We start from the raw sequence: 16,883 nt of genomic DNA, 5'->3' as shown, positions 1-16,883 counted from the left end.
CATCACAATAATGAGCTAAAGACGCTAGTGTTCTACGACTTGCCACTAGATCCCAACCCTTAATAATTGAGATGGTGCCTTCGAGAAGCTTGTGATGTCGAAGCACCGCCACCACTCGGTTTGATGTGTCAGACCTGCCCTCTTCATCCAAGTTCGTGATGACATTGCTTTGGCTCGGTAGTTCGTGATGACCTGTCAAAGTTTATGCTAATTATTTCTTGAACTAGTGAGAATAGCCAAATTATAAGGAAAAAACATATATGTTACAACGAAATAGATATCTGTATACATAAGGCGGTCAAAGAATCACAACCAAAATAATCAAAGCTGTAAATAACACGCACTACTCATCCTAGTAAATTACAAAGAGCTTCAATTGTCTTAATTGAAGCCGAAGAAAAACACAGCCCAGCAAGGCAGCCATCAACCACTGCAATGACTAAACATTTGCATCCAAGTTATCAAATGCAAGATATATAGTTATCTAAGAGGCTTAGTCACAGTCCTCTGCCGTATCGAATGGAATGGTCAATTGAAGTGACCAACATTTTTCTGGTACCCCTCACTCCCATGCATGCATGCCTATGCTTTGCACAAGTGCCCTCACCCTCGACTCATCTTTGCAACGTTGCTGTCTTGATCTCTTCTTTTCTTTGCCAATGAATCCAGTGTGGCCAGAGGTGTCATATATAACCATTCACAGCAACTAATGAAATCAGAGCTTGGTGTTATGAGTTAGCAAGGAGGTTGTTGCACTGGCCACTCGGCCAGGACAGGCTGAAAAGGAAGACAAGGCGTTGGACACTTGGCCAGTCATAAAACATGCATACCCAAGCATGTACACTCGGCAATAAATACATGTGATTCAATTAGAACTGGATATCGTCACATGTGGCATGTCACTCCTACCCACTAGTACAGGGATATATATGCACCGGAAACAGTACAAAATTGCAAGCTTCTTAAATCACGACAAAATTTGGAGAAGAGTACCCGAATTGAGACTGGGAATATGGATGTTTCGTGTCAGATATGTTTGACTCGTTTTTGAAATGAGCCTCAAATCAAAAGTCTCAAGACGGTTCAAAACTGAATTTCGTATGTCGCTGGTTTGTGATATTGCCATATTTGGATACAAGTGCCAAGCACCGCTTTTTAACGTCGGCACTTGGTTCTGTTTCTTTTTGGTCACTGGTGAGGAGGAAGAGGAACAAAGTTGTGCCGGCTTCGCTTCCAAGGTGCACGTTGCCAACGCTTTCCAGACACACACATTTGTGGACAAAGCGCAGCACAGAGTCGATTTCGACAAAATAGACCCGGCGGCGAAACAAAATCACAAAATGAACTCAACACGAAACTATTTCACTGATCTAACCCTTTTGCTCAGCGTCCGACACAGGAGTGCTATAGTTCATAGCTCAGCGCCTAATCCGTAGGCGCTATCCCCCTGCCAATGTGGACAGTCCAAGCCTCACACGCTTATGTGTAGCGCCTGATTCACGGGCGCTATACCCACATGCTTCGCGCATGAGGGATGGGTGCTATGGTCACTTCACACACATGCACACCGCACTGCTTCCGCGCGCACTAGCTGAAGGAAACTTTTCAACCGTCGAAGGAATTAACAGCCCAGCTTAATTCTAGGCATGGATGGCAACTAATCAGCCAAAAAAATCGTGTCCACTTCTGCATGTGTGCCTTCATATGAGGAGAAAAGGGGCAGGCGTGGGGCGTTTCTTCTCCCGAACTAAATGCTGGGGCAACGAGAAGTCAGGCGTACGAGGGAATCGGCGAGATCGGGGCGCGGGGGGCGGGGGGGGGGGGAGCAAGCGGCGGTTTCCAATTCTCAATACACGGGAGTCGGGAATAATTGTTGTTGCCGATTCTATTGGAGGAGGCACGCGCTCGCTTCGTACAGAGGAGGAGCGCACAACGTCCAGGCGCGAAGCCCGTGGACTTGAAAATTTTGGTTGCTCTACCAGACGAAACCTTACGGGATGGATATGCCCGGAGTACACCGAATCTGCGGAGGAGGGGCATGTGCTGAAGCTGGAGGAGGACATGGTGGAGTAGGCACGTTCTCCTAGCAGTGTCCTAGTGTAAATTAAGTGCGGTGCTTAGTCATTGATACGTGGGATTACATTACATAAGTCTGTTTTTGAATGGTTACCTATCAAGTTATATAAATTACATGTGGATAGATGGGAAAAGGCGCCAATCAGTCAATGGAACGCCATGATCAGATCACCATATATTGAGTCCGTGGCTTTCTCCTTGTACGTACCAATGTATTTGCTTTCTTCTACTCTCCCTCGGATCCATAATAAGTGTGTTCAATTTTGTACAAAATTAGTTCAACTTAATTTATACTAAATTTATTAAAGACACTATTATGGATCGGAGTGATCTCATCCTAATCACAACATTTTTGACCGTTTACTCGAACACAACTGTTCTAGCATTCCCAATTCCCACTCTAGCAATAGCAAGTGAAGAGTTCTGCTACACAACACACAGGTGGTCGGAGATATATGGCAGGCCCTAAGTGGAGGCAGACATGAACCACTACCAGGGTCTCAGAGTTTTGTGACGGTACTTCGGGTGTCCGACACGAAAATAAATTGCCGTCACTAAACTTTGTGATCCTGATAGTGGACTGATGGACACCTCACTTTGTGTGAAAGACAAGCATATTACTACTTACTCCGTTACACAAAACATTTCATATAACTTTTTCCTCATTTATTCCACAATATAGCTTTTTTTTTTTGATTGCTGCACCCAGCCAATAATTGCTCACACATATTTACTCTTACTCCAATATGAATGGTCAGATATTAAAAACGAAAATTGTCTTGATCGAAGTGCACAAATCCATATGGGGTGTTTTTTTAGAGTTGTCTTGATCCAAGTGAACAAATCTATATGAGGTATTGTTTTAGAGTTGTCTTGATCCAAATGCATAAATCTATATGAGGTGTTTTGCTTTCTACGAAGGGAGTAACATTGTACTCCTTCATCCAACAAAAGATGTCTTAAGTTTGTCAAAATTTAGATATATCTTCACATGACTTAGTGTATAGATGCATTCAAATTTAGTCAAAATTGAGACATACTACTTTGTTGCACAGAGGAATAGCATGTTATTTTCGGCAAATTCTTTTATCAACTGGTGCACCGTGAATCAAAATTGTGGCCATGCCATGGGTGCTTTCTGGTCAGGGTTGACACCTGGGCCGAGCCCAAAAGCTCGGTGAGGCTCAAGCTCGTCCCACTATGCAAAAAGCCCGAGCTGAGCGAGCCCTTTTAGCTCGTTCGAGCTTTGGGCTAAGAGCGCAAGACGTGCTCGGCGAGCTGAATTGGCTCGAAGCCAAATAGCTCATCGTGAAATTGCTGCAGGCCGTAGCATCTGGCCGCGGCCGCCGCCGACCGCCCCAAGCCTGAACCTCGCTCGATGTCGCCGTGCCCGCCCGCCCGCGCCGCGCGCATCTCGACGCTCGTGGCCTCCCACCGCAGCGGCCGCCGCCGACCAGGTATCTCTCTCTCTCACTGGTCAGGCGGTCACCGCCGCCTCGCGCATCCATGCCGCTCGCCGCCGCCGGTGCCAAGCTTTAGCTAGGACTTTCCCTGACTCTCGGCTCGCCGCCCCTAGATGTTTCATGCATACTAAGATGGTATACTTCGCGCTCGATCTCCAAATTGACGCCTGCCCTCTTGATCACCAACAAAGGCTTGCTCCGAGCTGAAGCGTTGATCCTAGCATCAGCATCTAAGTTGGCATTGAGACCCGGTCAGCCAGAATGGATCAGTATTGCTTTTTTGTTTCTGCGGAAAGAGATCAGTATTGTTTTCCTCAATTGCCATAGCAAAAAGACACTCGCCGTAGATCAAATCTCTTGACATAGCAGCAGAACACTTGCCAGAGAGAAAATGTTTATATGATCAAACATCCCCTTGTTAATGAACGGCTAAGACTAATACAGATCCTGCCTTTGGGGGGTATCTGGAGCTAGCGTTTTGAGAGAGCTCATTTGGTTAATGGGCTTGGGTATTTTCCATGGGCGCCCGACTCTTTCCCTTTGCCTCCCAAGCCTAAACATCACATCTCCATGCCCACTGCATCGACCCAGCAAACTCCTATTTCTTAGTCAAAAATGAAAACGTTTGATGTTTGGGGGGAAATAGTATGTTCGTATATGTATTCCTCCTCAAGATGCAAGAGATTGTCCTCACTCCTGGAATTGAATTCACCTGAGAGCCAACAGCCATATAAAGCACTTGCACGGCCGATTCAATAGGGATCTGGATGCATCTGGGCACCAACTTAATTAGTATATAGTCTTCACTCTTCAGTGCACGAGATTTTCTTGTCTTTTGACTAAGACCACATATGGACGTCAGGACTTTATTTCAACAAATGGGAGAATCATATGTATCCTAAGATGCACATAATAATTTATTTCATAGATCACTAGATAAAAAGTTAATTACATAGATCATGAAAACAAAGTTCACACAATAATACTATAAATAATGGCAAATTTCATAGATCAAAAAATAAAAATAGTCTGCCGCCTCTTGGATGTAAAAATCAATTCAGGTACAAGAAGTCGTCGAACGGGAACAACCTATTGTTGCCATCACCATATCATCTAAAGCCACAACTAGTGTTCTACAACTTGCTAGTAGATCCCAATCCTTAATAATTGAGATGGCGTATTCGGGAAGCTGACCACTCGGTTTGACGTGTCGGACCTGCCCTCTTCACCTAGGTTTGAGGTGGAAGAAGACCTTGACACTACCTCCAAGGAGCGTTTTGGTCATCTATGAGTACATAGCTTTTGGCTCGGTAGATCATCTTCTCAACATCTCAGGCTAGACACCCGATTTTGTCAGGCACGATGTTCATGTAGCAACCAAACAGCCCCTTCAATCCGGCAGTTGCAGCGTCTGTATAGTCGTAGAGCTTAATCTATGTACCCTATCCTTATTCTAGATTATGACAAATAATCAAAGCAGTAAATTAAATTACACGCACGAAGCTAGACTCCACTAATGCTAAATTACAAAGAGGGTTAATTGGCTAAATTGAAGCCGACAAAAAAACAACGCCGCATGGAAGTCGCCATTGACTAAGGCCGCGTTTGACATTGCGGTGGATTCTCGTAATCCCGTTTTTTCAACCATTTTTCACTATTTTCATGTTTGGCTAACCAACTTTTCCCTACTTTCGTGCGTATTTTTTCACAACAGATTATAAAATAAGTTCAGTGCATCACAGTTCAACAATGGCAAACCGAGCCTAAATATTTTCATCCAAGCTATCAAATGCAAGATATGTAGTTATTTAAGAGGATTAGTCACGGTCTCTGCTCTCTATCTAGTGGAATCATCAATATCGGTGGCTGAGCTATCCGTATACAGCCATTGGGTTCAAATGAACTCAATGGAATGAATTAATCCTCCACTAACATAATCTTTGATTTGCACATTAGTGAAAAAACATAATCTTTGATTTGCACATTAGTGAAAAAATATGTACCGTAACCAAGGGAGTGAACCCAATGGTTTGGTTCTCAGCTTCACCACTGATCAACTTGAGTGACCAACATTTTCCTGGCACCTCTCACTCCCACGCATGCCTACGCTTTGCACAAGAGCTCTCACCCTCAAATCATCTTCGCAACTTTGCTGCCTTCATCTCTTCTTTTCTTTGCCTATGAATCCAGAGTGGGCAGGTGAGTCATATATAGCCATTCGCAGCAACTAACGCAATCAGAGCTTCTTGGTGTTATGACTTATGATTTAGCAAGGAGGTTGTTGCAGTCAGGGGCGGAGCCAGGCCCGTGCTACCGGTGCTGTGGCAGTGACCGGGACAAGCCGAACACTTGTGCTTAGCAAGTCATAAAACACGCGTACCCAAGCATGGAAACTGAGCAATAAAAACATGTGATTCAATAACCAGGTGGCATGTCACTCCTGCCCACTAGTATATATAGGGATATGCACCGTGTACCAAAACGGTTCAAAATTGCAAATTTCTGAAACCATGACAAAATTGAAGAGTTCTGAACTGAGTCCAGGAATACGGTTGTTTCATGCTAGATATATTTTGACCCGTTTGAAATAAACATCAATTCAAGAGTCTCAATAAGGCGGTTCCAAACTAAATTTTGCCAATGGCCGCTTCTTGATGTCGGCATTGGTTCTGTTTCCTTTTGGTCACTAGTGAGGAGAAACACACAAAATTGTGCTGGATTCGCTTCCCAGGCGCATGTTGCCATGCTTTCTAGGCATACATCTGTGTTAAAAAAGCGAACACAAAGAGGCCAAATCTGGACGGATATGCCCGGAGTCCACCATATCCGCTGGAAGAGGGGCATGCGCTCAAGCTGGGGGATAACAGGGTGGAGTAGGCATGCACGTTCAACAATGTCCTCGTGTAAATTAAGCACCGTCATTTGTCAACGGAATCCCTAGATGTTGATTGTAGTTATTGAGGCGTCATTGTTGATATGTGGGATTACGTAACAAGCCTTTTTTTTATGGTTACCTATCAAGTCATATCAATTACATGTAGATAGATGAAAAAAGCGCCTCACCAGCCAACAAAACCCCATGTTTAGATCGTTGTCTATTTGAGTCCATGGCCTTCTCTTCGTGCTAATGCATTTGTCTCGATTACTCGAACACAACTGTTCTTTCGTTCCCAATTCTCACCCTAGCAAGTGAAGAGTTTCGTGACACAACATTGGAGACATATGGCAGGCCTTAAGTGGAGGCAGACACCTTGGACACCTTGCGTTGTGTGAAAGACCAAGTATATTACTAGCATGTTCTATTTTCGGCAAATTCTATTTTCAACTGGTCCACCGTGAATCAAAATCGTGGCCACGCCCACTGATGCTTCCTGGTCTTTTTTTTTGTGAGAGGTGGTGCTTCCTTCTTTTTTTTTGTGCTTCCTGGTCACGGTCGAGCCCAAAAGCTCGGTGAGGCAAAAGCTCGACCATCTGTGCAAAAAGCCCGAGCTGAGCGAGCCCTTTTAGCTCGTTCTGGCTTCGGGCGGAGCCGGGCTCGGCTCGGGCCAGCTCGGCGAGCTGAATTGGATCGAAGCCCAATAGCCCATCGTGAAATTGTGCAGGCCATAGCCCAACGTCCCCGTCCCGGCCGCCATGCCCCTTCCCTTCCCCATCTCTTCCACGCTTCGCTCTTTTTTTTTTTTTCACTTCCTCGTGTCCCTTCCGCCGGTGCCGCATCTCTTCCTCGCTGCAAGTGGCCTACCGCCGCCGCCGGCTGCCTCATGTGGCTGACAGCAGCTCGCCGCTCATGGCCTCCCGCCGCTGCGTGCATCTCGCCGCCGCTCGTGGCCTCCCATCGCTGCGACCGCGCCGCGCCGACCAGGTATCTCACTCTCACCGGTTACCGCCGCCTCTCGCATCTTTCCGCTCGCCGCTGCCAAGCCTAGGTACTGAATCTCGGCTCGCCGGTGCCAAGATTTTCGCTGGCTCTGGTTCGTGTCCCCACCCTGACCTGAGCTGCTGGCGGTCTCAGGGTGTACGGGGTCTGTGAAACGAGGGCAGGAACACACGGATACATCAGCTGCAGCTTAGCTAGGACTTTCCCAGAGTACAAAGAGTTACACACTTACTGTACATTGCAAGATATGAACACTCAAGTACAATGGATACACACACATTAATGCTGTACTCTGCATCTTTTCATAACCTTATCTTGAGTCCGGTCAACAAAGCAGAAAATGCATGTTCTACATGGATCTAAGACAATTAGAGATCCAGACCACACCAAGAAGCCAAAGATAAGTCCAGCAATCGTTGAGTAGTAGACATCAAATTCCAGGTCATGTTCTTTGCTCTTTTCCAATGGTTGGGTAGTACCTGAACCATTGGGACATGAGATGCTCAAGGGGAAGCCACAAAGCCCGGAGTTGCTGGTGTATATTGAAGGGTCATCAAGTGACTGGAGTTGATTACCAGTAGGTACCTCACCAGAGAGAAGATTGTGAGACAGATTGAGCGAGCTAAGTGACGCCAGCTTCGAGAGGCTTGAAGGAATAGCACCTGATAATTCATTCCAGGAGCAGTCAAGGGATTCTAGAAGTTCCAAATTGCCAATGTTTTCTGGAATACTGCCTGATAGATGATTTCTTGACAGATTTAGAAGCCGGAGGCCTTGGAGATTTGTTAGCTCCGTTGGGATCTCGCCGGAAAATGAATTCCCCGATAAGTCGATACCTATCATAAGTGCAATGGCTCCTTGAAAGCTGTAACTCCTCGTCTTCCAGTTCACTTCAATTCGGTCAGCATATGTAAGGTAACCGTCTAGATTTAGAACCTGATGGTGGACTGATGAATCCATGTTGAATTCTGACAGTGGTGTCATCATGGATGTTAAATTGAAAAGCAAACCCTCTACGGTACCTGAGAGATTGTTGCTGGCCAGGTCCAATAGTTGGAGATGGGAGAGCTGTGATAACTGCCAAGGAATACTACCACTTAACAAGTTCAACCGCAGTCGGAGAAACCGTAGCAGAGGAAAGCTTGAGCCTATCCATGATGGGATTTGGCCGGAAAAATAATTGCCACCAAGATCTAGGACAATAAGCTTGTTGCAGTTCTTTAGTGTTACTGGGAACCCACCTGTGAATTTGTTATTTGCCAAATGCAATGATTGCAACGATAAATTAGTGGATCCCGTTGACGGAACATCCCCGGAGAGAGCATTGTTTGACAAATCAATGAACAATAGATCCTGCAAGTCCCACAGGCAACTAGGGAGCTCACCAGACAATTGGTTGCTAGATAGGTCCAAAATTTGCAGCAAAGTCATTCTGCAAAATACCAGAGGGAAGCTTCCCAAGAAATTATTGTTGCCAAAGGCAACAAAGAGCAATTTTGTGCTGCCAATTTCAGGGATCGTGCCGGTGAACTTGTTATTACTGAAGTCAACGTTGTACAGGTCTTTGAGTGATGAAATCGTTGGGTGTAACTCACCCTCCAACTGGTTATCGTCGAGGGAAAGACTTTGCAGTGCCGACATAGTACCAATTTCAGGTGGCACTATGCCAGTGAGGTTGTTGAAGGACAAATCCATGACAACAAGCTGCTTCAAGTTTCCAACGGAAGGAGGAATCTGTCCAGATAGTAAATTCCTTGCAAGATCAAGCATCTCAAGCCCCACCAAGCTGCCGATCGTCACCGGAATTACGCCGGTAAGGTTGTTGGTGTGAAGCGACAAGAGCTGCAGCTTAGTTGCGTTGCCGATCTCCAGTGGTATGCTTCCGGTGAACGAATTATAGTGTAGATAGAACAGAGTTACCTCAGGCCAATTAGTGAACAAGTCCGGTGGAATCCTAGCCGAGAGCTTGTTTCTTGACAAGTAGAACTCCCTCATCTTGCTCATCCCTGAAAAAGACGGTGGTAATCCGCCAGAGAGGTTGTTCCTTGACAGGTCCAACAAGTGGAGATCTCTCAGGTCTCCCAGCTCTGTCGGGATCTCCCCACTGAGCGAGTTGCTGCGAAGAACGAGACGTTGCAAGCCGTGCAACGTCCCAAGAGCTACGGGTATGCCACCTGTGAGGTTGCTGTCCGATAAGTCAAGCGAGGTGAGAGATCTCAAGAGGGAGACGTCGGCGGGGATTGCACCGGCGAGGTGGTTCCTGCTGAGGTTGAGGCTTGTGAGGGCTGGGAACATGGCGAAATCAAAGGTGGCGGCGATCGTGCCGGCAACAATCCCGGCGCTGGGAATGGTGAGCTCGGCGACATGGCCTATTGAGTTGCACTTGATGCCGGACCAAGAGCAGCAGGTGGAGGAGGGTGACCATGATGCAAGTGGAGAAGAGCCGTTGGCGTCAGAGAACAGCAACGTGGACTTCCATTTAAGAAGCGCTTCGGCTTCGGCTTCAAATCGAGGAGAGACGGCATTGCATGCGAATATCTGTAGCAGGAAAAGGAGGAGGCAATTTTTATTCATCGCTACCCTGTACTCCATGATACCCGCTGCAATCTGGGGATTCATGTGGGCGTCTGGAAGACTAGCTAGTTTGTTCTGTACCCCTTCCTTCCTCTAGTATGTTCCCATCTCCTTTCCTCTAGCTGTATTTTTCATGATGTTTCCATCAAGTAGACACGTGCACTGGTGATGTTGTTGGGGCCAGGTTTCGTCCAGTCAGTCAATCCATGTGTCATATTTTCTTCGGTAATTACTGCTTTGACAATGACAAAGGAACACGCAGTATATGTTTTTCGTCTACCAACATTGACGATACAAAGCTCCTATCCATACTACAACGCATATGGTTTTTATCGTAAGTAAAAGAAAATGTTTGACCAAGTTTATAGGAAAATAATAATATCAACATCTAAGATACCAAACAAATACCAATAGATCAACCATGATTCCAGGCTGAACTTCTAGTTTCGCTCCATACCATTTGATGTTTATTCTGCTGCAGCCACTGCTTATATTTTCTAGCCTAGAGTCTTTCCCTGTAAATTACTATTACCAGTACTAGCTAGGTCGTCACCATTTTTTGCAACACATGACATGCTTGGCTTTTACTAGCTGAAATGGTGGTGTTACCGTGTTATATTTGGTTTTTAGCGCCAACCATACTGCACTTTCTGTCTGTTCAATTGTATTCTTCTTCTGTCAGTTTTGCCACACAAACACAAGTATAGCTCTACTGTTTTTGATAACCTGGAGGAAATGGTATATCATAGCAACGGAAGTTTGGTATCTTAGAGGATATTGTTCAGGTTCCTTTGACCCAACAACTTCTGCTCCAAAAGTAAAAGGTTCTGTGCCAAACATTCACTACAGGGAGATTAGAGAATATTAGATACTTCATGCATAACTAGTTAACATCATCTACTTTGTGCCCTACGTATTGACGTCTGCTCTCTTGTCCACCAACAAAGGTTTACTCCAAGCTCTTTTTGGTACCGCCAGAAGCGCTGATCCTTCTTCAGCTTCAGTGTCAAGGGATGGATCAGTATTGTTTTTTGTTTTTCTGTTTTTGAAAAGGGATCAGTATTGCTAACATAACCATATCCCATCTCGGTACGATGCTCGCAGCGCTGCAATTTCTCTTCCTTCGGACGGTAGTTGTGACACCGTACCAATTTCTCTTTTTGGGCTTTGACAGTTTCCTCGTGTGCCGGACTATTTCCCTTTGTCTCCCAAGTCTAAATGCACAAACTAACGTCTCCATACCCACTGCCCCGATGAACTACACATATTTCTCATGCAAAGGTGAAAAAGTTTCATGTTTGTGGGGGAACTGTATGTTCGTACATGTATGCCGCCTCAAGATGCAAGAGATTGTCCTTTCTACTTGAATTGAATTCAGCTAAGAGCCTGTTAGGTTTGTCCAAAGATCAATACACGAAGACGCACACGCACAAACGATCACACAATTATTTGGTAAAAGACGTGTATCGTGCCCTCTATTTTTTCTCAAATCTCTCGATACAAGCTTGATTACAAGTCACAGGATTGCATGCGTATATATACATGCACAGGCCCAACACCGTATAGACTACTAGTCCTGCTCCAACACAGACAGCAAAGCACCTAGAACTGCTACTACTTGGACACGGTACTGCATGCAAGCAATACACACTTTGAATCCTAACCTGACTCAATTACATAAGATTGACTCCAATCCTAAACTCACCAGGACTCATACTTGAACACTAGCATTAACGGACCCAAGATTAGACTAACAATCTCCTCCTAATTTTGACTTGTTGTCTTCCGTGCTCCCCTGATCTTGACTCATCACAGCTTCACGATTTGCCGACTCAGCTCAACGTATGATCTTGACTCCCAGCCACTTGTGTACTACACCATCCACTCCTAGCGCAAAACATCCACATGCTATTAATCACATAGTCTCATGCAAGAAACATGGTCTCATTGAAGAGACTCATCACTGGTTACCGCCTCACAATACTCTTGAGCTTCATCTCCTCTTCGAGACACACAGATGACCACCCGTCACCTTGTTTGCACGCACGTCTTCGCCCTCAATAATACACCTCACCAGACAGCCCTTCGACCGTAGCACACTTCCGCTGCAACAGAGTCCTACACAGACGATCACTTGGACACAACCACGACTCACAGACGCTGACCAGGACGTACATTCGCAGCTTGACCCGATGTCGAGTACTTGCCGACGATCAGGATGATCTCCCGTTACTAGGAGATCGGTCCACTGCGACGATAGTCCTATCTGATCTGCTGAACGTCGCTCGACTACACAGCCACCGATTGCCCGATCCGATCCGCTGAATACCTCTTCGCGCACTGCCACCGTTTGCCCGCTCTTATCCGCAGACACCGCTCCGTCGCTGATTGCCCGCCCCGAGGCGCTAGCACATCGCCTCCCCGGGGCAAGCGCGTCTTCAAATTTTTTACCCCGGTCTGATACCAATGTTAGGTTTGTCCAAAGATCAATACATGAAGACGCACACGCACAAACGGTCACATAATTATTTGGCCAAGGACGCGTATCGTGCCCTCTATTTTTTTTTCTCATACCTCTCGATACAAGCTTGACCACATGTCATAGAGTTGCATGCGCATATATACATGCACAAGCCCAACACCATACGGACTACTAGTCCTACTCAAACACAGACTCAAGCACGCTTGTGTACGGCAAGCACCCATGACTACTACTACTTGGACACGGTACTGCATGCAAGCAATACACACTTTGAATCCTAACCTGACTCAATTACATAAGATTGACTCCATTCCTAAACTCACCAGGATACTACTTCTAATCAGACTCATACTTGAACACTAGCATTAACGGACCCAAGATTAGACTAACAGAGCCAACGGTCATATAAAGCATGTGCATGGCCGATTCAGTGCGATCTGGATGCACTTTGCGTTTGGCATTGAGGTGGATTATGATAATCCAGCTTTTCCAACCAATTTTTGGCTTTTTTTTTGTTTGGCTAACCAAAGCTGCTGCGTTCATCGAAAGTTGGAAAGACAGGAAGGAGCTTGCGACCTCAACCATGCTGATATGTTGGGAGATTTCGATGTCCTCACTCCTAATGCCAATGCCATCTTATCAAAGATCTGCTCAAGGCGATCATTTGGCAGCAGGCCAAACTCTTATCCGGGAGAGATTTTGGTTGTATTCTTGATGTAGAACTACCGTGTAGAGACACGGGCTAAGATGTAAACCTATTTTGTACTCTCACTGCTCTGGAGTCTTCTTCTTTTAAGGATGATACACCTGCTAGGTGTATTCTAGAAAAAAAAACTCGGCACAAGGGCATCAACTAGTCCACATCGATGGTTTCTTTGGGGGAAAAGTTTGGAGGGTCTGCTATTTATCAAACTGTTCTAGGATTTCTTGATTTGTTTTGTGCCATTGAATCAGACGAAATATTGGGTTTCTTCATCTGTTTACCTATTTGATTAGAATCTCTATGCAACAATGGAGTTTTTTCCATGTCCGCGTCACCGCGGGAGAAGGACCTGAGGTGGGATGCTGATGGATTGATTGACTTTTCTTATTGCTTTTTCAAATTTGGCAGCGAGCAAATTTGATTACTCGCTTGAGTTGCCACTCTTTGCAATTTGTCAACAAGTTGGAAATGTAATACTATGGTGACACCAAATGCCAAAATCAGAATTTGGCACTGCTATCTGACCTACATTGTGGGTGCCATAAGCTAGATTCCGCTCATCCTAAATCCTAAATTACAAAGATGGTTCATTGGCTAAATTGAAGCCGACAGACAGAAGATGAAAATTTCACTGGCACAAGATACTTGTCTGAAAGGCTTAGCCTATTTTATCTCTGTTGTGGGGTGGAATGTGGTTGAAGTGAGTGGCTAATAATTTCCTGGTACCTCTCACTCCCATGCATGCCTAACGCTGATGCATCTTCGCAACTTTGCTGCCTTTATCTCTTCTCTTCTTTGCCTACAGATCCAGTGTGGCTAGGAGGCAATCAATCGCAGCCTAATAAATCGCAGCGACCGAGGCAATCAAAGAGCTTCTTGGCATTATAAGTCAGCAAGCAGGTTATTGCACTTGCCGGCCGAGCTGAAAAGGAAGAGAAAGTGTTGGATAGTCATAAACCACTCGACAGGAACATAAATTCATGTGATTCGGTTAGAGTTGGATGTCGTCACCAGGATGCTGCTAAAAAATTATCGTCATTTATACTTCCTCCAATCCATATTAATTGTCGAAATGTTACATGTATCTAGATACATTCATATTTGGACAAATTTGAGACAATTAATATGGATCGGAAGGAATACATTTTTTTAAAGGAGCACTACAATTAGAGAACAACACTATTTTGCTTCTCACGTAAAGCATTGAGAGAGACCATGCAGGGTTGATTCGATGAGCCTCTGGTCTGAATTTCCCGCATTTTCGTGAGGCCAAACCTCTTGAGGGCATGTTTGGTTCTACCCAAACGCCATCGATCCTAAGGAAATGGCAGAAATTGATGGGGATTTTAGTTTCAATTTTCCCTCGATCCCTCTCAATCTCATTCCATCCAGGGGGATTGGATAAAAATCAAACGAGGCCTGCGGGTAATAATATGCTGGCTCAGGCAGGGGTATTTGTGGGCCTTTGGGCTGTGGCGGTGTGGCCACTGCCCACTAATACAGATACGTGCATCAGAAACGGTTCGAAACAACACATTCCTCCTCTCTCTCAAAAAAAACAGCACATTCCTGAAATCGCGACGAATGTTTCATTTTATTTGAAATGAAACCACAGTATACCAACAAGCTAGTTCTGTTCCTGTTAAAAAAAAAACAAGCTAGTTCTGTTCCACAAGTACTGACATCATCCACTTTGTGAGCGTTTGCTCCGGAGCTCTTTCTGGTACCTCCTTCCTCAACATCAAGTTATTGGTACTGAGCCCCTGGTCAGCCGGGATGGATCAGTATTGGCTTTTTATTTCTTTGGAAAGGGATTAGTTTTGTTTTCCTTAATTGCCATAGCAGCTAAGACACTCAGCAGACTCGCTGTGGACAAAATGCCCTCTTCGGACGGTGCCACGAAAATTGACGTAGCAGCAAGACACTTGCCGTAGACAAAATGTATATACGGGCAGACATCCCCTTGTGAATGAACTACCGTACTAAGATTAATACAGCTCTTGCCTATTGTGGATATTTGGAGCTAGCGTTTTAGAAGAGCTCATTTGGTTAATGGTCTGGGCCATTTTCCATCGGTACCTGACTGGCTGACTCTTTCCCTTTGTCTCCCAAGCCTACACGCACAGGCTAACATCTCCATATCCACTGCCCCAACCCAGCTGAACTACACATATTTCTTAGGCAAAAATGAAACTGTTGGATGTTTGTGGGGAACTATATGTTCATATATGTATGCCTCCTCAAGAGAGATTGTGATTGTCCTCAGTCCTCGAACTGAATATCCAGCAGAGAGTCAACAGTCATATAACTGCATATAAACCACGTTCATGGCCGATTTGCTGCGATCTGTGTGCATCTCGGCACCAACTAATTTGTGTAGTCTTCAATGCACGGGATTTTTTTGTCCATTTACTGAGACCATATATGGACGTAAGACTTTATTTCAATAAAGGGAGAGTCATTTGTATCATAAGATCGATGCACATTTAATCCACACAAAGTTCGCACAAAAAATGCTAAAAACAATGGCAAATTGCATAGATCATGCATTAAAAAAAACCCGTCCGCAACCTCTTGGATGCAAAAATCAACTCATACACAAGAAGTCATTGATCATCAAGTAGGGTGCCATCACCAATTCACCATGATGAGCTAAAGCCTCAGGTCGTGAAGCCGAAGTACCGCCACCACTTGGTTTGATGTGTCAGTCAGACTTGCCCTCTTCACCTAGGTTCGAGGTGGAAGAAGAAGACATCAGAAATTAGGGGTCTAATTCAATACACCCTCCTCCCCAAACTTAGAAGGGTAATATAGTTTTTTCACGTTTCTTTTTTTCTTCCTATTCTTTCCTTCGTCCTGTCTCCTTTCTCTCTAGCAAGGTATCAATTGCATTAAGTACTTTTTTGACGATCCCTCCAGTGAGAATGTTCGGAATCGTGTCTTCTACAATGCTGTGAAATTTCATCACGATCCAATTGTGAAATCTCCAGCCAATACCAAAATACTAAGTGTTGTTCGGATTTCTTGCGGCCCTGCATGATAGCACGATGTTCAAATATTTTCCGGTGATTCAAACAATGTTTCAATGATCCCTTCGGTGAGATTGTGCGGAATTTTGTGTACTACCACAATGTGAAATTTCATTGCGATCCAACGGTGGAATATCCAGAAAACTTTAACATACCTAGTGTTGTTTGGATTTATCGCGACCGTGCGGGACAGCACAAACATGCGACTTGTTTGCATGTTTCCCGATTCCTCGAGAAGTGTTGCGCCGATCCTTTCGGTGGGATGGTGCGGAAGTTTGTCTATTACTACAATGTGAAATTTCATCGTGATCCAACGGTGGAATCTCTGGAAAGCTTCGAAAAACCGAGTGCCGTTTCGAATTCTCGCGGCCGTGCGGGACAGCACGGACATCCGACTTTTCGCCTGTTTCCCGCTGACTCAAGAAGTATACCGTCGATCCCTTCAGTAAGATTGTGTGGAATTGTGTCTTCTACTATCGTGTGAAATTTCATGACGATCCAACGGTGCAATCTCCGGAAAAATTGAAAACACCGAGTGTTGTTCGAAGCCATACGAAAATGATAGAAGAAAATATTGTTTAATGTCCATCGTGCCCTTTTTTATGAAGGGGTACGGATTAATCTAAACCGTACTTGTGTTTTTTTAGAGGAGGAAGGTTGTATTGAATCAGAAATGCAG

The 16,883-nt window shown here is 45.1% G+C and overlaps 1 protein-coding gene and 1 long non-coding RNA gene across 2 annotated transcripts; one reads left to right on the top strand and one right to left on the bottom strand.

Moving 5' to 3' along the window:
• Positions 1 to 3,549: 3,549 nt before the first annotated feature.
• Positions 3,550 to 14,369, top strand: LOC112269804. Its single transcript, XR_002961942.1, has 2 exons — positions 3,550 to 7,401; positions 13,981 to 14,369. It is a non-coding gene; the product is annotated as an uncharacterized LOC112269804 (long non-coding RNA).
• LOC100829965 (probable leucine-rich repeat receptor-like protein kinase At1g35710) lies at positions 7,592 to 10,260 on the bottom strand. The gene has a single exon (XM_003560414.4). The coding sequence runs from the start codon at positions 10,033 to 10,035 to the stop codon at positions 7,696 to 7,698; it is 2,340 nt and encodes a 779-aa protein (XP_003560462.4). The 5' UTR covers positions 10,036 to 10,260; the 3' UTR covers positions 7,592 to 7,695.
• Positions 14,370 to 16,883: the final 2,514 nt, after the last annotated feature.

The sequence above is a fragment of the Brachypodium distachyon genome, chromosome 1 (assembly GCF_000005505.3).
Source record: "Brachypodium distachyon strain Bd21 chromosome 1, Brachypodium_distachyon_v3.0, whole genome shotgun sequence".
Taxonomy (NCBI): Eukaryota; Viridiplantae; Streptophyta; class Magnoliopsida; order Poales; family Poaceae; genus Brachypodium; species Brachypodium distachyon.
The sequence above is the reverse complement of the archived record's forward strand: the minus strand, read 5'-3'. Positions and strand labels throughout refer to the sequence as shown.